The sequence below is a fragment of the Pseudophryne corroboree genome, chromosome 1 (genome assembly GCF_028390025.1).
Source record: "Pseudophryne corroboree isolate aPseCor3 chromosome 1, aPseCor3.hap2, whole genome shotgun sequence".
Taxonomy (NCBI): domain Eukaryota; kingdom Metazoa; phylum Chordata; class Amphibia; order Anura; family Myobatrachidae; genus Pseudophryne; species Pseudophryne corroboree.
Genome location: NC_086444.1, coordinates 835,006,378 through 835,029,194, shown reverse-complemented (window position 1 = coordinate 835,029,194; position 22,817 = coordinate 835,006,378). Strand labels below are relative to the sequence as shown.

Genomic DNA, 22,817 nt, shown 5'->3' with positions numbered 1-22,817 from the left:
GGGACAGTCCCACCAAGAGAGACATTTGGAGTGTATGCAACTGTGAGCATAAATAATATAGAAAGCACACCCTGCAGACTACAGTGGCTCATGTCACTTCATGTCCCATATGTGAATCCACCCATTCTTTATAAACAGATTAACGAAGAGGCTGTGGGTTTGTCATTGTGTTTATCATACACCCATCCCTATTTTAGAGTGATAAAGAAATTATATCTTCATAAATGTTTACTTTTAAAAATGAACGTTAAAACCTGGACTGTTACAGTGCTTTGGGGAGCAAGTTTGGGGAACCCTGCAATAACCCAAAGCAATCCAATTCAGTGCTTGCTTTAATTTTTTTAAATGTAGAAAAATTACAGAATCTTATGTTGCTAAAACTGTTTACCAGCAAAGAAAAACAAATCTGGGCACTGTTTAAAGTATTCTAAGGGGCCCTACACACTCGGCGATGCGCCGCCGAGGTGCCCGACGGCCGATACGGCCGACGAGCAACCCGGCGGCGGGGGGGCAGTGACGGGGGGAGTGAAGTTTCTTCACTCCCCCCGTCACCCGGCTGCATTGAAGTGCAGGCAAATATGGACGAGATCGTCCATATTGGCCTGCATGCACAGCCGACGGGAGATCAGCGATGAACGAGCGCGGGGCCGCGCATCGTTCATCGCTGGAGTCTCCACACTGAAAGATATGAACGAGTTCTCGTTCATTTATGAACGAGATCGTTCATATCTTTCAGAATATCGGCATGTGTGTAGGGCCTATAACCCAGAGAAATGAAAATTATCTATTGTGGGGTTTCTGCTCTTTTTTTAGTAATATGAAGGCCCTGCCACCACATTACTTTTAATAAATGAAAGAAGAGCAGTTCACTAATTTCTCTTGTTCCCTCAGTGTAACCATTATTTTGATGGAGATGGCTACTGTATTGTATCATTGAGGTCTGGATGCAGAAGGCACTCCAGCTGTAGGGAAACATTTAAACTGTGTCAGAGGAAGTTGTAGTGAAGAAGACGCCTGATTGGATGGACTCAGCACCAGCTTGATCAATATCTATCTTCACTACACACCTCCATATTGTAACACAGAATGTACAAAAAGTGGAGAACGTACAAAAATGCCTTTCTCTTCTTTCTTTACATTGAATAAAGGGGGACCGGTATTAAGCAGAGACTACCAGTGAATGAATGCAATAAATTCCGTAATTGCGTTATTTTGCCCAAATCCATAGTATACATTAATGTATTTTCTTCCTACAGATTGACCAAGTGGGCAGTAAAACAAATGAAGTTGATCGCAGTCAGATAATTCGTGACAAACTTAGGGGAAAAGGTCTTCCTACAGGTATGTGTAGCTCTGGTAATACATTTCTACATTGATGTACATTTTATTTGGATTTTGCAAAACTAGACCTTGTAGAAATTAGCTGTGTATCTTAGTGATGTAGCGAGGAGTGAAAATCGCACACACAAACATAAAAGTCTAAAAATTAAATCCAGGTGGCTAAAATCCCGTTCGTCAGGATGCTGACAGCAGCATCCCGACCTCTGATCCTAATGGTGACCACACATGGTACGGTTATTGTATGCAATTTGATCTTATTAGTTCAAATCACATCGCGTCTAGTTCAAATCGAACTGTGTTTATTTTCCCTTGCGATGTGCGCTCCTGCGTTGTCAATATCGCAAGGCAAAATAATATGTGCAGGCAGGTATTTTCTCATACATTACATATTGTAGTGTAGTCAAAATTGGGTGTAGTTCAAATGGCATACCACTTAGTCCAAATCGTATAGCACGCATTGTATAGGCTCAAATCGCACCTAGCACAGAAATCACCGTGTGTGGGCACCATTACCCTAACCGATCCCGCCTCCCACGGCCTAACTGCCCGTATAGGGTAGGGACTTTCTACTACTGCTTCATTTATAGCAAAAAAAGTACATGCTGTGATGAGAAATTCAGAGCCAGATTTGTTTGTAGGTTTTTTTTTTTAATATTATTATTATCTGCATTCATATGCCTAAGTTTAAGTTGGAGCCGCTGTCTGTTTGTTATGGAATAAAGAAGATATTTTCTTTGTGCAGGACACATGGTCAGAAACCTGGGCTTGTGTTAAAATTCTTGTGATTAACTAAAAGTAACAAAACTTCATTACTTGAATTATAAACAATCTGTATAGTTTTTTCCTCTTAATCGCTCATTACCTTGACAGCTTCTCATTTGTTAAAGATGGATGTTTCTGAAAATAAAAGTATACCGATCTAATCCAAATAATATTATGTATATTTACAAAAATTAAAGTTGTTCTTCTACTGTTTATATTATAACCAGGAAGTGTTTTTCTAAGGTAAACTTACTAAAGTCAGAGGATATAGGGACATTTTATGTCGCCTCCACTCCTCCAAACCTTCCACACAGCAAAGCATTCAGTAACAGGTAAAATATTTACTGCTTAGGGGCCTATTTATCATTAAATATTTGCAAGCTCTTTCCCCATAATCATTTATTTTTTGGCGAGGCCAGGCAAATATTTATTATCCCCCAGATGTATTGTGGTGGAATTGCAGAAAATATCTCTGGTATTTGCTGCAGTTCCTCCACTTTCAACCACATTGACAGCCTCCACAGGTTTCTGCATGGACAGCAAAGCAGTCATATTTACCAAGCCGGAGCTTGACCCCGATGAAATAACAATCTCCAGATGGTGTTACCCCATAGGAGTCCATGGACTACTAATCCGCAGATCTTTTCGGAGAGGCAGGCTCCCTCTTCATCAACTCCCAGTGACGTATGCGCTGGTGCCACGTGCATGTGCATTGGCTGCTGGCAGGGGCGGATTGGCCATAGGGCTTGTTAGGAAGAATCCCGGTAGGCCGACGGATCTGTGTGGCCTGTTTTGTGTGTTGTCATGTGGCCCCACCACTTACATGACAGGCAGCCCACCGCACTCAGTACACTGCATTGTCCCCATTCATTCTGCTATTCCATCTTTGCAGTACAGCAACTCTGTCATCCAGTGATGCTGCCATGGCTACATGGTATACCTCTTGTGCTGCCCATGTCGGGCCACTTCTACAAAATTTAACAAGGCCACTTTTAGTTCCCAATCCGCCCCTGGTCTGTAGTAAAAGTCGCAAGGAAGGCTGCAATTGCATACAATCAGGCCCTATGATGAGGAATCCTGCCCTCCTCAACAGACCCCACCCCCTCATCAGACCACACCCACATAAGGGCTGCTTCCATAAATTTCCCGGGCTGGTTTTTTATCCCAATCCGCTCCTGGCTGCTGGGGCCTTGAACCAGAAAGCAGTGTAATAGCATTTACGCTATCACACTGTTTCCAGCTTTTCCCCAGAACGGGTTCTTTTCACAACCCATCTCCTGGCAAATTTTGTGTGAAAATATTAATTTTCATATTGCAAATTTGTGCTAAAAATATTTACAACATCCGCATTAAAAATGCAGATGGTGATAAATATGCCTTAATTATCACCAGTTCCTAGTGCTCGACTCAGTAAGTATGGATCAGAAAGCATTTTCTATGTAATAGTTATGTTACGTCGTTGCAAAACATTCTTGTAGGTGTCTTTCGGATACAAATAGACTTCCCAGGTTAGAAACGTGGAAAGAGAGGCTGATGAGGGCATAACTGTGCACTAGTGAAAGATCTGCATATTCCACTTGCCACTAGGGAAAGATCTACAGCAGGCCTGGCCAAGTTGTGGCTCTCCAGCTGTTGTGAAACTACAACTCCCAGCATGCCCTGCCACAGTTTTGCTATTAGGGAATGCTAAACCTGTGGCAGGGCATGCTGGGCTGTGTAGTTTCACAACAGCTGGAGAGCCACATGTTGTCCAGGCCTGAGTTATAGTCATGAGTCGATTAGGGAAGGATACAGGGGACGTATTAAACCAGTGTCCTTAGATTCCATTATGAGGAGGGTTGTACAACATGGTACGTTATCATGCTACAGTATGTAGTGTGTATGGAATTCTGTTACTCCTATTACTGACAGTAGTTCATGGTAAGACATTGCCTTTGATGTCGATTGTATTTAAATCAGCAATGACGTGCCACTACTCGGCTCAATAATTTATACCACTTTTACACTGCCTGAAATATCCCGCGATTTTGCAAGGGAACCCGCAAAATTCCAGGACTGCAGGCGGTGTAAAAGGGTACTTCAGCAAAACCCTGGGTCCATTTTCCCGGAAATCCGACCCAGCACCCATTTACAGCATGGCACCTCCTGAACCGCAGTGTCCAGCGGGCGGTCGGGAGGCTGGGGGTCTCAGCTCACGCTGTCTATGCAGACAGCAGTACCACGCTGGTTGCCATGCAGCGCCTGAGGCTGGGGACATGGCACATGCTGTCTATGCAGATAGCAGCGCCGTGTCTGGTGCCCGAAAGCACTGGAGGCTGGGGACAGCACAGCAACTTCCAGATTGCTGGGCTTGCCCCCAGCGTGATGCTCCGGAGTCCCGATCTGCAGGGTTTCTCGGTGCTTGGAGATAACGTCATCTCTAAGCGCTGGCCACAAGACACTGCACCCGGGTGAAGTGTAAACTGTGCCGATTCGGGAATATCCCGGTTCAGCACTGTGGTATAAAGGGGGGAGTCCCAGGTCTGACTCAGCTTGGAACAGTGTTCCAAATCCTGGGTCAGACCCGGGATTTTGGTGTAAAAGGGATATTAGTGTGTATGCTTGAAATGTGATGATCTCTGGATCATTTTTAAGTTACATAGAGGGGAACAGTATATTCAATTGCTGTCGAAACTGCCGTTTTGTCGGAAAGACGGCAGTTTTTGACTTTTTCAGGGTTCTAACCTATTCAATCCCTGGCGGAATAGCTGCCGATCTGCGTGCTTCTGTCGGAAACGGGGCCAAATCCGACAAGTTTTGGCCCCCTTTCCGACAGTCTCAATCCGACTTTAAAAAAGGCGGAGTGAGCAGAGTGTCCCCCCGGCCAGGCTCCCCACTCCCGGCAGCGCACCCCCGCCGCCACCTGACAGCTCCCCCTGCTGATGGCTACCCCCCGCCGCTGCTGATGGCTACCCCCCGACGCTGCTGACTGGTCCCACCAGCCGCCGCAGATGCCTCCCCAAGCCGCTGCTGACGGGTACCCCTCGGCCGCTTGACAGGTCCCCTCGGCCGCCGCAGATACCTCCCCTGGGCACTGCTGATAACTCCCCCGGCCACCTGACAGGTCCCCCCGGCTGCCGCAGATACCTCCCCCCAGCCGCTGCTGACTGGTTCCCCCCGGCTGCCTGACAGGTCCCCCGTGATAGCTCCCCCCTGCCGCCGCTGACAGCTACACCCTGCAGCCGTTAGCAGCAGCAGGACGGGACACCGTGAGCGACCAAATCCGACAGTTGGATTTGGCCGCTCATTTAAATAGGGCTTGTCGGATCCATTCCGACAAATGCATGTCGGAATGGACCCGACTTTATTTGAATATACTGTACCCCATATTTTTGTCTAATCCCTAGCATTGTTTGCCAGATCTGTGCGGTGTGTTCCCAGCATATGCCCTAGCATCAGATAAGACATTGCATATTGTTACTATTAAGTTTCACATTGTAAAACTGGTTGTAAGGTGCACTTTCTACCCACAGAGGTGAGTGATTGCTACAACAAGAATATTTATGTACTAATGCAAGGAGTTGGTGTGGCAGGAAGTGATTCAGCAGGCTGGCAGATAGTATCAAGTACTATCAAATATTCAATTACCAGGAAATGAACACAATCAGATTTATTTGCAGTATTTGCAAATGCTTACAAAAAATCACAGGTCTGTGGTAACAGCTATCATAAAGCCAGTATTACAGCATGTGACAATTTAGTAGAATGAGTTTGAGCAAAGTGTCCGAAAACTTATACTGGAAGTTTCACACACATTTTCCTTTTGTGCCTGATTTTCTGCTGGATATATAAGAATGTATAGTATGTGTGTGTGTGTATATATATATATATATATATATATATATATATATATATATATATATATATATGTATATGTGTGTGTATATGTATATATATATATATATATATATTGTGCAAAGTTTTAGACAGGTGTGGAAAAAATCCTGCAATGTAAGAATAGTTTATTTTATAGATTAACAAAATGAATAGTGAATGAACAGAAGAGAATTGTAAATCAAATCGATATTTTGTGTGACCACCCTTTGCCTTCAAACAGCATCAATTCTTCTAGGTACACTTATACAAAGTTTTTGAAGCAATTTGGCAGGGAGGTTGTTCCAAACATCTTGGAGAACGAACCACAAATCTTCTGTGGATGTAGGCTTGGTCAATTCCTTCTGTCGCTTCTTGTAATCCCAGCTCTGATCACAATATCATCGAGTCTGTCTGGGATTACAAGAAGAGACAGAAGAAGCTGATCAAGCCTGCATCCACAGAAGGTTTGTGGTTAGTTCTGCAAGATGTTAGGAACAACCTACCTGCCGAGTTCCTTCAAAAGCTCTGTGCATGTGTACCTAGAAAAATTTACGCTGTTTTGAAGGCAAAGGGTGGTCACACCAAATATTGATTTGATTTAGATTTATCTTCTGTCCATTCACTTTGCATTTTGTTAATTTATAAAAATAAACTATCTACAATTCTATTTTTGAAAGCATTCTTAAAATTTTACAATAATCGCACAAAACAAAACAAGCACATAATCATCAATAAATCACAAAACAATCAAGCATAGTAGAGCAGAGCGCACGGCCATCGCACATGGGGAGCTCCATTTGCAAATTACAGAATAAGGAGATAAAACACGTAAATAATTAGACATACATAAAATATCAAATCATTAAACAGTAAGACTCGCCTCTAGTCTCCAAACCTTTAAATGTTCCCTGAAAACTCACCTCTTCAGACAAGCCTATCAAATTCCAGACCCACCCACATAACCTTCAATGCTTCCCTATCTAATTACATCCTCTGTAGAGTATTCATAACATCACATATCTTGTCTTTCTTTAGTCTCACACCCTCCTGACACTTGGATAACTTTGTGGGGTATCATCATACAACCCATTAAGAACCTAGCAATCTGGTGGACCATTATGCAATAGGTAGCATCTATCCTTGTGTATTATGCCTATTTCCCTATAGACTGTAAGCTTGCGAGCAGGACCTTCCTACCTCTGTCTGTCTGTTTTTACCCAGTTTTATTCTATTACTGTTGTTCTAATTGTAAAGCGCAACGGAATATGCTGCGCTATATAAGAAACTGTTAATAAAATAAATAAATAAATTAAGCATTGATAAGTGAAAACCCTGCAGTCACAGTAAATTACTAATGCATGGACAATTCTCAAACAAGGTGTGCAACATAGAACACCCACTCTAAGAGTCTAGCAATAAAGCAATACCCCTGCCTAAATTAGACGTACACCAAGTATCCCATTTTTTTAGACATATCCTCACGACTTCTACAAAGTTAGCATTCGTGTTTAACAACCTCATTGATTAAAGAGCTCCATTTATGGATGTCAGGGGATTCAGGTGCACACCAGGCCCTAGCAATTACAACCTTTGCCAAAGTAGTAAGACATAAAAAGTATAGCGATAGATTGTTGGCGAGTGTGTCTCCAGAACAGGGACGTGCAGTCAGGGGAGGCAGTGCCTCCCCTGTGATTAATTATTAAAATAATAAAAAGAAGATACTTATGACACATATTCTGTGTCATAAGTATCTTCTTTATTGAATCCTAATCATTTTACTGCTTTAAAGCAGTTTGGGAGGCACTGACAGCAGGTGCCTCCTGTGGATAATGGGAACGGGACAGTGCGGGGGGCGGAGCCTAGCACTGGGCTGTAAAAGCCCATGAAAAAACTTAGGGAAAGCGGCACTGTTCCAAGTGCCTCGCTGACAGGGACACCACCCCCACCCATGTCAGCGAGGCACCTGTGATTGGACAGCGGATCCAGGGCTGGATCCGCTTGTCCAATCACCCACATGCGGCGCTGGAGGCGGCGGGTCCCGGCGTTAATGATAGCCGGGAGTAGCGGTGGGCAGTGTGTCTGCGGCTTCCCCCCCCCCCCCCCTTCCCGTGCTCCTGCTCCGGCTCCCGCTCACCTTACCAGCGGCGGCGGCGGTCCTGCGGAGTGTGCAGCTCTCCCCCCCGTCCTCCCCCTCTGGCTCCGTCCTCCCGGCTCCCGATCACCTGACAGGCAGCAGCGGTGGCTTGTGCGGCTGTCCTCCTCCCGCCGGCTCCAGCAGCAGCAGCAGGTTAGTTCCGTGTCTCTCTTCTCTTCTGCTCCTTTCTCTTTTCTCTCTCTCTCTCTCTCTCTCTCTTCTTTCCCCCTCCTGTGGATCATATGTAAGTATAATGTTCATTTTTACAGGTACCCCTTTGGATTCTACTGGACAAGTGGACGTGATCGGCGTGGGATGTAGGTAAGTAATCTCTCTCATTTTTACAGGTACCCTATTGGATTCTACTGGACAAGTGGATGTGACCGGCATGGGATGTAGTTAAGTATGTGTGAGTGTGTCAGTGTGTTTTAATAAAATTTTACTGTCACGGTGTGTGTGTTTGTGTTTTTATTTGGGTATTTTTGTTGTTGTAGAACTACAGGTACCAGCGAGCCCGTTATTTCCCCGCCTGCTGGTACTTGAGGTTCTCCAAGTACCAGCAAGCGGGGGAGGCTTGCTGGGCCTTGTAGTTCCACAACAAAAAACAATATTCTTTTTTACACACATGGCTATCAGCCCGGCACCCACCGCCCAGGGGTGCTGGGGACAGCCTCGGGCTTCACCCCTGGCCCTTGGGTGCCTGGAGGGGGGGGGACCCCTTGATTTAAGGGGTCCCCACTCCTCCAGGGTACCCCGGCCAGAGGTGACTAGTTGGGGGGGTAATGCCACGGCCGCAGGGACCAATATAAAAGTGTCCCCCGGCTGTAGCATTATCTCTCTGGCTAGTGGAGCCCATGCTGGTTTTAAAAATACGGGGGACCCCTACATCTTTTGTCCCCCGTATTTTTGGAACCAGGACCGGACTAAGAGCCCGGTGCTGGTTGTTTAAATACGGGGAACCCCTGTCCAATTTTTCCCCCAGTATTTAAACAACCAGGACTGGCTCAAAGAGCCCGAGGCTGGTTATAATTAGGGGGGACCCCACGCATTTTTTTTTAACCCATTCAGACCCTTCTCCATTAAGTTAATGGAAGCCCTGGACAACAAAATTGCATTCATGTCCTCCTCCCACTCCCTTCCCAGTCCCAAACACTAATTTTATTTTATTTTCTATAAAAATGTACACTATATCACAAGTATGATGAGCAGGCAGCGGGCATTGGCGGCATCGGACTGAGATAGAAATTAGTGGCGGAGGGCTGGGTCAGTTGATTGTGGGCAAGTTTGTAAGCCATTGGCGGTGGCAGCGGGTACCGGCTCAGAGGCAGTAGCGGGCATTGGCTCGGCAGTGGTAGGGGTCATCGGCAGGATTCGGCGGACATTATGGCTGCAGTGCCTCACTATCCACTGACCTCACCGCACGCCACTGCTCCAGAACCAGGCCAGAGAGGCATTTCATAGGGTGTAAGGGAGGAAGGGATGGTGGACACAATATCATTTCTCTATCGTCCTAAGTGGATGCTGGGGTTCCTGAAAGGACCATGGGGAATAGCGGCTCCGCAGGAGACAGGGCACAAAAGTAAAGCTTTTACAGGTCAGGTGGTGTGTACTGGCTCCTCCCCCTATGACCCTCCTCCAGACTCCAGTTAGATTTTTGTGCCCGGCCGAGAAGGGTGCAATTCTAGGTGGCTCTCATAAAGAGCTGCTTAGAGAGTTTAGCTTAGGTTTTTTATTTTACAGTGATTCCTGCTGGCAACAGGATCACTGCAACGAGGGACAGAGGGGAGAAGAAGTGAACTCACCTGCGTGCAGGATGGATTGGCTTCTTGGCTACTGGACATGAAGCTCCAGAGGGACGATCACAGGTACAGCCTGGATGGTCACCGGAGCCACGCCGCCGGCCCCCTCACAGATGCTGAAGCAAGAAGAGGTCCAGAATCGGCGGCTGAAGACTCCTGCAGTCTTCTTAAGGTAGCGCACAGCACTGCAGCTGTGCGCCATTTTCCTCTCAGCACACTTCACACGGCAGTCACTGAGGGTGCAGGGCGCTGGGAGGGGGGCGCCCTGGGAGGCAAATGAAAACCTTTAAAAAGGCTAAAAATACCTCACATATAGCCCCAGAGGCTATATGGAGATATTTACCCCTGCCTAAATGTACTAAATAGCGGGAGACGAGCCCGCCGAAAAAGGGGCGGGGCCTATCTCCTCAGCACACGGCGCCATTTTCTGTCACAGCTCCGCTGGTCAGGAAGGCTCCCAGGTCTCTCCCCTGCACTGCACTACAGAAACAGGGTATAACAGAGAGGGGGGGCAAAATAAATGGCAATATATATATATTAATATAAAAGCAGCTATAAGGGAGCACTTAATCATAAGGCTATCCCTGTCATATATAGCGCTTTTTGGTGTGTGCTGGCAGACTCTCCCTCTGTCTCCCCAAAGGGCTAGTGGGTCCTGTCTTCGTATAGAGCATTCCCTGTGTGTCTGCTGTGTGTCGGTACGTGTGTGTCGACATGTATGAGGACGTTATTGGTGTGGAGGCGGAGCAATTGCCAAATATGAGGATGTCACCTCCTAGGGGGTCGACACCAGAATGGATGCCTTTATTTGTGGAATTACGGGATAGCGTCAACTCGCTTAAGCAGTCGTTTGCCGACATGAGGCGGCCGGACACTCAATTAGTGCCTGTCCAGGCGCCTCAAACACCGTCAGGGGCTGTAAAACGCCCCTTGCCTCAGTCGGTCGACACAGACCCAGACACAGGCACTGATTCCGGTGGTGAAGGTGACGAATCAACCGTATTTTCCAGTAGGGCCACACGTTATATGATTTTGGCAATAAAGGAGATGTTACATTTAGCTGATACTACAGGTACCACTAAACAGGGTATTATGTGGGGTGTGAAAAAACTACCAGTAGTTTTTACCGAATCAGAAGAATTAAATGACGTGTGTGATGAAGCGTGGGGTGCCCCGATAAAAAACTGCTAATTTCAAAGAAGTTATTGGCTTTATACCCTTTCCCGCCAGAGGTTAGGGAGTGCTGGGAAACACCTCCTAGGGTGGACAAAGCGCTAACACGCTTATCAAAACAAGTGGCGTTACCCTCTCCTGAGACGGCCGCACTTAAAGATCCATCAGATAGGAGGATGGAAAATATCCAAAAAGGTATATACACACATGCAGGTGTTATACTACGACCAGCTATTGCGACTGCCTGGATGTGCAGTGCTGGGGTAGTTTGGTCAGAGTCCCTGATCGAAAATATTGATACCCTGGACAGGGACAATATTTTACTGTCGTTAGAACAAATAAAGGATGCATTTCTTTATATGCGTGATGCACAGGGAGATATCTGCACACTGGCATCACGGGTAAGTGCTATGTCCATTTCGGCCAGAAGAGCTTTATGGACACGACAGTGGACAGGCGATGCGTAGAGGAGTTATTTGGGGTCGGTCTATCGGATTTGGTGGCCACGGCTACGGCCGGGAAATCCACCTTTCTACCTCAAGTCACTCCCCAACAGAAAAAGGCACCGACCTTTCAACCGCAGCCCTTTCGTTCCTTTAAAAATAAGAGAGCAAAGGGCTATTCATATCTGCCACGAGGCAGAGGACGAGGGAAGAGACAGCAACAGGCAGCTCCTTCCCAGGAACAGAAGCCCTCCCCGGCTTCTACAAAAGCCTCAGCATGACGCTGGGGCTTCGCAAGCGGACTCGGGGGCGGTAGGCGGTCGTCTCAAGAATTACAGCGCGCAGTGGGCTCACTCGCAGGTAAATCCCTGGATCCTGCAGATAATATCTCAGGGGTACAGGTTGAAATTAGAGACAGAGCCACCTCGCCGTTTCCTGAAGTCTGCTTTACCAACGTCCCCCTCAGAAAGGGAGACGGTTTTGGAAGCCATTCACAAGCTGTATTCTCAGCAGGTGATAGTCAAGGTACCTCTTCTACAACAAGGGAAGGGGTATTATTCCACTCTTTTTGTGGTACCGAAGCCGGATGGCTCGGTAAGGCCTATTCTAAATCTGAAGTCCTTGAACCTGTACATAAAGAAGTTCAAGTTCAAGATGGAGTCACTCAGAGCAGTGATAGCGAACCTGGAAGAAGGGGACTTTATGGTATCCTTGGACATCAAGGATGCGTATCTCCACGTTCCAATTACCCCTCACACCAGGGGTACCTCAGGTTCGTTGTACAAAACTGTCACTATCAGTTTCAGACGCTGCCGTTTGGTTTGTCCACGGCACCTCGGGTCTTTACAAAGGTAATGGCCGAGATAATATTTCTTCTTCGAAGAAAAGGCGTATTAATTATCCCATACTTGGACGATCTCCTAATAAGGGCAAGGTCCAGAGAACAGCTAGAGATGGGTTTAGCACTATCTCAAGAGGTGCTAAAGCAGCACGGATGGATTCTGAATATTCCAAAATCCCAATTAATGCCGACAACTCGTCTGCTGTTCCTGGGGATGATTCTGGACACAGTTCAGAAAAAGGTTTTTCTTCCCGAAGAAAAAGCCAAGGAGTTATCTGACCTGGTCAGGAACCTCCTAAAACCAGGAAAGGTGTCTGTACATCAATGCACAAGAGTCCTGGGAAAAAATGGTAGCTTCTTACGAAGCAATCCCTTTCGGCAGATTCCATGCAAAGGGATCTGTTGGACAAATGGTCAGGGTCGCATCTTCAGATGCACCTGCGGATAACCCTGTCGCCGAGGACAAGGGTATCCCTTCTGTGGTGGTTGCAGGAGGCTCATCTATTGGAGGGCCGCAGATTCGGCATGCAGGATTGGATCCTGGTGACCACGGATGCCAGCCTGAGAGGCTGGGGAGCAGTCACACAGGGAAGAAATTTCCAGGGAGTGTGGTCGAGCCTGAAAAAGTCTCTTCACATAAGCATTCTGGAACTAAGAGCAATCTACAATGCTCTAAGCCAGGCGGAACCTCTGCTTCAAGGAAGACCGGTGTTGATCCAGTCGGACAACATCACGGCAGTCGCCCATGTAAACAGACAGGGCGGCACAAGAAGCAGGAGGGCAATGGCAGAAGCTGCCAGGATCCTTCGCTGGGCGGAGAATCACGTGATAGCACTGTCAGCAGTATTCATCCCGGGCGTGGACAACTGGGAAGCAGACTTCCTCAGCAGACACGACCTTCACCCGGGAGAGTGGGGACTTCATCCAGAAGTTTTCCACATGCTATTAAACCGTTGGGTAAAACCAATGGTGGACATGATGGCGTCTCGCCTCAACAAAACACTGGACAGATATTGCGCCAGGTCAAGAGATCCGCAGGCAATAGCTGTGGACGCGCTGGTAACACCTTGGGTGTACCAGTCGGTATATGTGTTTCTTCCTCTGCCTCTCATACCAAAGGTATTGAGGATTATACGGCAAAGAGGAGTAAGACTAGTGGCTCCGGATTGGCCAAGAAGGACTTGGTACCCGGAACTTCAAGAGATGGTCACGGACGATCCGTGGCCTCTACTTCTGAGAAGGGACCTGCTTCAGCAGGGTCCTTGTCTTTTTCAAGACTTACCGCGGCTGCGTTTGACGGCATGGCGTTTGAATGCCAGATCCTAAAAGGAAAAGGCATTCCGGAAGAAGTCATTCCTACCTTGATAAAGGCAAGGAAGGAAGTCACCGCGAAGCATTATCGCCGTATTTGGCGAAAATATGTTGCGTGGTGCGAGCAGCGGAGTGCTCCGATGGAGGAATTTCAACTGGGTCGTTTTCCTACATTTCCTGCAATCAGGATTGTCTATGGGTCTCAAATTGGGATCTATTAAGGTTCAAATTTCGGCCATATCAATATTCTTCCAAAAAGAATTGGCCTCAGTCCCTGAGGTCCAGATTTTTATCAAAGGAGTACTGCATATACAGCCTCCTGTGGTGCCTAAGGTGGCACCGTGGGATCTAAATGTAGTTTTAGATTTCCTCAAATCCAATTGGTTTGAACCACTAAAGAATGTGGATTTGAAATATCTCACATGGAAAGTGACTATGTTACTGGCCCTGGCTTCGGCCGGGAGAGTATCTGAACTGGTGGCTTTGTTTTATAAAAGCCCTTATTTAATTTTCCATTCGACATAGGGCAGAGCGGCGGACGCGTCCGCATTTTCTCCCTAAGGTGGTATCAGCGTTTCACCTGAACCAGCCTATTGTAGTGCCTGCGGCTACAGACGACTTGAAGGACTCCAAGTTGTTGGACGTTGTCAGAGCCTTAAAAATATACATTTAAAGGACGGCTGGAGTCAGAAAATCTGACTCGCTGTTTATACTGTATGCACCCAACAAGTTGGGTGCACCTGCTTCTAAGCAGTCGATTGCTCGTTGGATTTGTAACAAAATTCAACTTGTACATTCTGTGGCAGGCCTGCCACAGCCTAAATCTGTTAAGGCCCATTCCGCAAGGAAGGTGGGCTCATCTTGGGCGCCTGCCCGAGGGGTCTCGGCATTACAACTCTGCCGAGCAGCTACGTGGTCAGGGGAGAACACGTTTGTAAATTTTTACAAATTTGATACCCTGGCAAAGGAGGACCTGGAGTTCTCTCATTCGGTGCTGCAGAGTCATCCGCACTCTCCCGCCCGTTTGGGAGCTTTGGTATAATCCCCATGGTCCTTTCAGGAACCCCAGCATCCACTTAGGACGATAGAGAAAATAAGAATTTACTTACCGATAATTCTATTTCTCGGAGTCCGTAGTGGATACTGGGCGCCCATCCCAAGTGCGGATTATCTGCAATACTTGTACATAGTTATTGTTAACTAATTCGGGTTATTGTTTAGGAAGCCATCTTTCAGAGGCTCCTCTGTTATCATACTGTTAACTGGGTTTAGATCACAAGTTGTACGGTGTGATTGGTGTGGCTGGTATGAGTCTTACCCGGGATTCAAAATCCTCCCTTATTGTGTACGCTCGTCCGGGCACAGTACCTAACTGGAGTCTGGAGGAGGGTCATAGGGGGAGGAGCCAGTACACACCACCTGACCTGTAAAAGCTTTACTTTTGTGCCCTGTCTCCTGCGGAGCCGCTATTCCCCATGGTCCTTTCAGGAACCCCAGCATCCACTACGGACTCCGAGAAATAGAATTATCGGTAAGTAAATTCTTATTTTCATACTGTTGATCAGTAAGATAATACCACCAGGCACTGCCATAGCAAATGCCAGAAAGTTATCAGAACTACATTTAGGGCAGAGAGCATTAGTCCTTACACCAGCCCATTGCAGAGGCAGTGGGGTACGATATACACTATGAAAAACATAAAAGAAAACCTGTTGATACTGAACACATTGAGTAGTGCATTTAATAGAACCCAAGATTTGCGTCCAATGTTCATATGAGATAGAACTTATGTCAACCTCCCATTTAAGTTTGAGAGGATCCAATAAATTCGGGAGCATCCTAGAATTGAGACTAGCATAAACAGATGAGATTTGCCCCCCCCCAGAGCCCAGGCCCCATCCAACGACTTGACTGGAGGCGGGGGATAGAGGAGGAGTGATGCCAAATTGAACTAGCTTGGCATGGCTGAGCTGCAGATATCTATAAAAGGTTGTTGTAGGTAAGCCAAACTCATTCTGACGCTGATGGAAAGATTTTAAATAGCTTTCACCAAACAACTGACCCAAAGAAAAACCCCTTTAGTAAACCACACATTTTGTGAAGAAAGTTTAAATAATTTGGGGTAAGATGTATTGAACCAAATACAGAGCCGGCCCTAACCAATATGATGCACTAGGCAAGATTTTGGCTGGTGCCCCCTAGCACCGCCGCTAGTTCTGCCGGAGATTCCTGGCATGAGTCTGCTGGAAGCTCTGCTAACATCGTGCGCCTTTTGTTTATGAAAATGCATCTTATTTGCATTACTATATGGCTAGGCTGCACAAGCAACTCCTGCTGATTAAAATGATATGCAGCATGCCCATATTCTGTGTGCGACTGCGGCCATATTTGCATATGAAATGCTACATGACAGTGATTTCCAGGACTACACTGCAGCGTAGCATTTCGTATGCAGATACAGCTGCTGTCACGCACAGAATATAGGCATGCCGCATATCATTTTAATCAGCAGAAGCTGCTGGTGCCCCTAAGCATACTAAATGCCCTAGGCATTTGCCTAGTTTGCCTATGCCTAAGGCCGGCTCTGACCAAATAGGAGACTCCCCATCGTGATCTACCCAGTCAAATAGTGTATAGGAGGAGGCCAGACAGAGAGTGACCAGAGAGTTTTAATTGTAAAGGAGGATATAGAAGACCCCACCCACTTGGCTAGAAACCCAACCAAAGTATGATTGTAAACTGCAGAGACCAGGCTGAACAAGTGGACTAACTTAGAAGATATATAAGATATTTGAAGTTTAGGAAGCCCAAGACCTCCCGAAGCCTTAGATGTATATAAAGTTTTAACAGCTACTAAAGCTGGTTTGGCATCCCATATAAAGGAGGTGAGGATACTTTCAATACTAGAAAATAACTTTTTTTGAACTATAAAGAAGGGAATGTTGAAAGAGATACAAATATTTAGGTTGGATGGACATATTAAAAAGATTGATACGTCCCATAATGGTAAGAGGTAATTTCTTCCATGTATGAACTTTGGTAACAGGATCAATATTTTGAGAAACATAAGAAGTGGCTGAAGGTGTAATCCAAACCACCAGATATTTAAACAGACATCTTGGGGCCTGGTACAGTGATATCTCGGGGGCCCCCTCAGAGCAACGGAATTTGCTGCGCTATGTAATAAACTGTTACTAAATAAATACATATATATATATATATATATATATATATGGACATATTTCGGCACTCCAATTACTGACCCCATAGATAATTGCCCGGGTGCCTTCCTAGAATCTCCAAGGACTCCATAACATACAAACAACTGGTGGGTGGCACTCACGAGTCTTTAAACCAAGAATAATCAGACGGACAGCGTCACCTTGTTCAACGTTTTAGTCTATTACTTTTTTCAAGAACATAAACAACATGTGCAAAACATACCTTAAATAGTGTACTGTGTCCAAGACGCCAGGCCCATCTTCCGGTCACCACGAGTCTCCTCCGGACAGGCACTGAAACGTTGATAAACATGATGTTGCAGTTGTAACTATTGCGGAGTCCGTAGTGCCGCCGACACGCGCTGCTATATATATATATATATATATATATATATATACACACATCCAATTCAGTCGGCACTCAATGAACTCAATGTCCAGCTTCCCCTGGTGCCTGAATCCTTAATCACACAAATGTCCAAAGGCGGAAATAAACGGCACTCACAGGGTATATCATGTCAAAAAACTGGTATATTGATGTGACGTTTCGGAGCACCAGCCCCTTCTTCCAGACAACACCAGAATGTATTCTGGTGTTGTCTGGAAGAAGGAGCTGGTGCTCCGAAACGTCACATCAATATACCAGTTTTTTTACATGATATACCCTGTGAGTGCCATTTATTTCCGCCTTTGGACATTTATATATATATATATATATTTATTTTATCTACAGTATACGGATATATAAACATGTATATCTCCCCTTCCTCCCCCACACACACCACGGCCTGTCTCTCCCCAATAACTCCATGAAGATTCCCTGCTCACATCCCTGCGGGACACTAAGTGGCATATACTTGGGGCCCCTCTGATCCTTGGGGCCCGGTAAAGGTGTCCCCTTTGACCCCCCCTGTCGCCCGCCCCTGTATTTAAACTGTAGAATCCACTGTAAGGGGCAGTCAGGCTGAGTGACAGCAGATAAGTGACCAGAGATAGGAAATATATTAGATTTATCCCAGTTTATTAATAACCCAGAAAAGCCCCCAAAGGAGTTAACAAACTGTAGCATTGTTTCCAAGAAAGCAGCTGTATTTTCTAAAAACAATAGCATGTTATCAGCATACAAGGCTACGACATCCTCCACCACCTCAACCCGAAGGCCACGCACACCAGAGTCTGTGTGTACAAGACACGCCAGGGGTTCAAGAGCAATGGCAAATAGGGCTGGGGATAATGGACAACCTTGACAAGTCACCCTGGCAGGAAGGGAAGGGGGCTAAAGTGAACCTGTTAACCGAGACGCGGACTGTGGGGGAAGAATACAGTAATTGAATCCAACAAATAAACAGAGGACCAAATGCAAATTTACGAAGGATCTCCCAGAAGTAGTTCCACTCATCTGACTCAAAGGCTTTGGTAGCATCCAAGCACATTACTACAGCCTCCGATCCGATCACATCAGTCCTTTGCAAATGGTAAAACAATCTGCGCAGATTCTGAACCGTACATTTTCCAGGCATAAACCCAGTCTGTTCAGGGTGAATCACCGAGTTCAAGCGAGTAGCAAAAATTTTGGGCAAATGTTAACATCGGAGGACAGTATGGAAATAGGCCTATAAGACTCAGGGAGAGTAGGATCCTTACAAGGCTTAGCCAATACTATAATAATGGCCTCGGACACAGAAGGAGAAAGAGAACCCCATTCATACAATGAATTAAAACATCTAGAAGGTGCAGGGTAAAAAATTCTCAATTTCTTCCAAAGTAAACGGAGCCTGAAAAAAATCAACCGCCTCTTGCGATAAATATGGCACATGAATCTAAGCGAAGTATTCTTGAAACTGTGAGGTAGTATAGGAAATCTAGAGGCATGCAAAAAGGTATAACATTGAAAGAAAACCTCAGCAATAGCAGTCCTAGAATAACGTGACACAGCCTCAAAGTCAAGCACAATTGTGACTGATCTACTACCAACATCTTCCTTTGCAAGAAAGGCCAAATACAGTAAATGGGACCCCTGCTACAGAAATAGAATAAAAGTTACAAGCACAGGGAAATGGTCAGGAATGTCTCTAGGCAAATAACCCACCTCCGAGACTCCAGGAGAGAGGCTTGGAGATATTAAAACGAAGTCTGTATAGGAAAACGTGTGAAAAGTAGTGGATTGACAGTAATACTGAGCACTAGAGGGATTGTGAGTTCTCCAAACATCTAGGAAACCAAGCTCCGAAAACAATTTAGCAAACGGAGTAGGAGAAAAGAATATAGGGGTCGAGGATTCCCTCCAGAGATCCATAACGAAATCCATGACATTATTTAAATCCTCCACACAAATAACAGGAGTAGCGGGGAATGGGCAATAAAAGAGGCAGCCATATAGAGGACATAACATTTGTTATACGGTAGTAGGATACAGACAGCTAGTATATGAAGCATAACTGTATTAACGCAGGCTCTCAGAAATACATAACGACCTTGTGGGTCTATTTGGTTACAGTCGAGGTGAAAATTAAGGGACTTTTTAACAAGGATAGAAATTCCTCTAGCCTTATGGGAAAAAGTAGAGGTACAACCAACCCACAGTTTTTTAAGGGCCATAACCTTGCTCCCCAGATAAGTGCATCTCTGATAGGCTTATAATATCAGCATGATATTTCTTAATTTGAACTAAAACAAGAGAACGTTTACGTTTGTTGTTCAAATAAAACAAAAATAACAAACGTTCACAACCCTCACCCACGCTGTATAGTCCTCTAAACTATGGTATACCTCAGAAAAACAACACAAAACTAAAGTACACTAAACAAAATGGTAAAACTACAGGAAGTCAGAGGAAATCAATACCCTAAGGCTATTTCCAGTATAGAACCCCACAATAGCACTACATTCCCTGATGAAAATTAGAAGCACCCAATGAAGGTAATCCTAAGGGAACAGATGAGCAACAGGAGCTTCATTAGCAAGAAGCCTGAGGCTGCCGGTCTAACCAAGCATCAACCTCCTGTGGGGTGTTGAAGAAATGCGTAGAGCCCTCATGGCTCACCCTGAGACAAGCTGAGAACAACATAGAATACTGGACTTGACAGCCCCAGAGCTTTCTCTTGATTGGCATAAATGGCAAAAACTGAGCATGAATGCATGCCAAGTAAAGTAGGGCATCTCTGTCCTCGAAATGTAGTAAACGTGCAATAAAAGTCCTTGATGGAGCCCGAGGCGGAGGGGGGTGGTGGGCACACTCCACAGCAAACTAGGGTCTGAAAGCATCTCGGGAAAAACAGTTAATCTAGCCAGTCTTCCAAAAATTTCTCAGGAGCAGAACCTTAGGACTTCTCCGGAAGATCAACAAAGCAAGTATCATTGCGACAAAGCCGCCCCTCTGTCAGACAGTTTAGTCTTGACAGACGCCATTTGAGAAGTCAAATTAGCAAAAGTGGGGCAGATGTATTAAGCCTGGAGAAGTGATGCAGCAGTAATAAGTGTAAGGTGATAACGCACTGGCCCGCCCCGTTCCCCAGACCTGAATCCAATTGAGCACATCTGGGACATCATGTCTCGCTCCATCCACCAACGCCACGTTGCACCACAGACTGTCCAGGAGTTGGCAGATGCTTTAGTCCAGGTCTGGGAGGAGATCCCTCAGGAGACCATCCGCCACCTCATCAGGAGCATGCCCAGGCATTGTATGGAGGTCATACAGGCACATGGAAGCCACACACACTACTGAGCCTCATTTTGACTTGTTTTAAGGACATTACATCAAAGTTGGATCAGCCTGTAGTATGTTTTTCCACTTTAATTTTGAGTGTGACTCCAAATCCAGACCTCCATGGGTTAATAAATTTGATTTCCATTGATCATTTTTGTGTGATTTTGTTGTCCGCACATTCAACTATTGCAGTCGAAAACTGCCGTCTGTCGAAAAGACGGCAGTTTTCGACTTTTTCAGGTCGAATCCTGATTCGACCTATTCAGAGATTTTTGACAAGTCGAGGCATTCGACTAGTCGAAAAGCACGTGGATCGGCGGAATAGCAGCCGATCTACGTGTTGATGTTGAAAACGGGGCCAAATCCGTCAGGTTTTGGCCCCGTTTTCGACCATCTCAATCCAACATCAAAATGATGTCGGAATGAGATGGACCCGGAGGAGGCGAGGTGGGGGGGGGGGGGGAGCCGCAGGGAGCCGGGGGGACAGGCGGCGGGCATACAGGAGGTCAGCGCTACGATCAGCCGGGTGGAAGCTGCCGTGAGGTCGGGCGGCAGAGTGACATCCTGCTGCAGATCCCCACCCCAGATATCTCCCCCCTGACAGCGCACCCCCCCCCCCCCCACAGACATCACCCCCGCCGCAGACATCAATGTCCCGGCGCTACCAGCACCCCCCGCCGCAGAGATCTCCCGCAGCAGCCGCTGACAGCGCACCCCCCCTCCCCACAGCAGACATTTCTGATCGCTGCCAGCTCCCCCCCCTGCAGATCTCCCGCAGCATCCGGCTGACAGCGCACCCCCCCCTCCCCGCAGCAGACATTGCAGATCGCCGAGATCTTCCACCGCAGAGTCACCCCCAGTCCCAGAGGCAGACATCGCCGATCACTGTCAGCAACCCACCCCCTCCCCGCAGCTGACATCTCCAGCCGCTGACAGCTCCCCCCTCCCCCGCTGACAGGGAACGGCCAAATCCGACAGTCGGATTTGGCCATCCATTGAATAGGGAGTGTCGGATCCATTCCGACAAATGCATGTCGGAATGGATCCGAATCTTATTGAATACACCCCAAAGTATTTAATAAAAATATTTCATTCATTCAGATCTACAGTAGGATGTGTTGTTTGAGTGTTCCCTTTATTTTTTTGAGCAGTGTATATATATTTAAGCCACAATATGCCAGCACTCTAGATACTTCAAAATGCTCTGGAGACCATCCAGAAAATTTTCAGATATTCCAGAGGCTCTGTCTCCAAGTGCCATTATTTTTTCTTTGGACTAATATATATATATATATATATATATATATATTTATTTGTATGTATATATATATATATATATATATATTTGTGTGTGTGTGTGTATATATATATATATATATATATATATATATACACACACACACACACACACACACACACACACACAGTCACTCTGATACTTTCAGGATGTTGCGGTCGGTGTTCTGGAAGCGGGATTCAGAGTGGTGTCGGGATTCCGGCATCGGTCACATGATAACTGCATCCCATCTATCACACATTATTTTCATGAAAGTTTAGAAGAGAGTTTCTAGCCTGGTCAGTTTCTGCCACAGAAAATCATGCATTTCATTATTACTTTCAAAATAACTAGTTCTTTAGTTTCACCGAGAACCTACTGGATGTAAAATTCAGGTCATTCTCTTCTCCGAGCTTCTGGCAATACCACAAGTCCTGAGTTGTAGATTTGCTAACTATAAATTCTCCATGCATGCAGGGTGACGGGATATGGTCATTAGGTCGACAAGACTTAGGTCGACAGCCATTAGGCCGCCCAGTAATGAACACGGCGTAATCCATCATGCACTATACATGGAAAAAGGTCGACATGAATTTTTCACAATTTTTTTTCCTTTTCATTTTGAACTTTTTCATACTTTACGATCCACGTGGACTATGATTGGGAATAGTAACCTGTTCTGAGCGCAGCAGTGCGAGGGGACATGGTGCACTAATTGGGGTTCCCCGTCACTTTACGAAGAAAACGACACCCAAAAAAAGTAAAGAAAACTTATGTCGACCTTTTCCATGTCGACATTTTTCCATGTCGACCTATTACATGTTGACCTAGTGACCATGTCGACCTAATGTATGTTGACCAATAGTGGTCGACCTAAGTCTTGTCGACCTAATGACCCATACCCCAAGGTGACCATAATAAATCTCCAATATAGGTGTCTTGTTTTTTTTCCTTA

General features: G+C 46.0%; 1 protein-coding gene across 7 annotated transcripts in view; it reads left to right on the top strand.

Moving 5' to 3' along the window:
- The window catches only part of PTPN13 (protein tyrosine phosphatase non-receptor type 13), a 538,713-nt gene that overhangs the window by 245,032 nt on the left and 270,864 nt on the right, over positions 1–22,817 (top strand). For all 7 annotated transcript variants that reach the window (XM_063919874.1, XM_063919871.1, XM_063919870.1 and 4 more), the window contains exon 6: positions 1,257–1,341. In XM_063919874.1, coding sequence (XP_063775944.1) covers positions 1,257–1,341 — 85 coding nt within the window. The remainder of the gene's footprint in view (positions 1–1,256; positions 1,342–22,817) is intronic.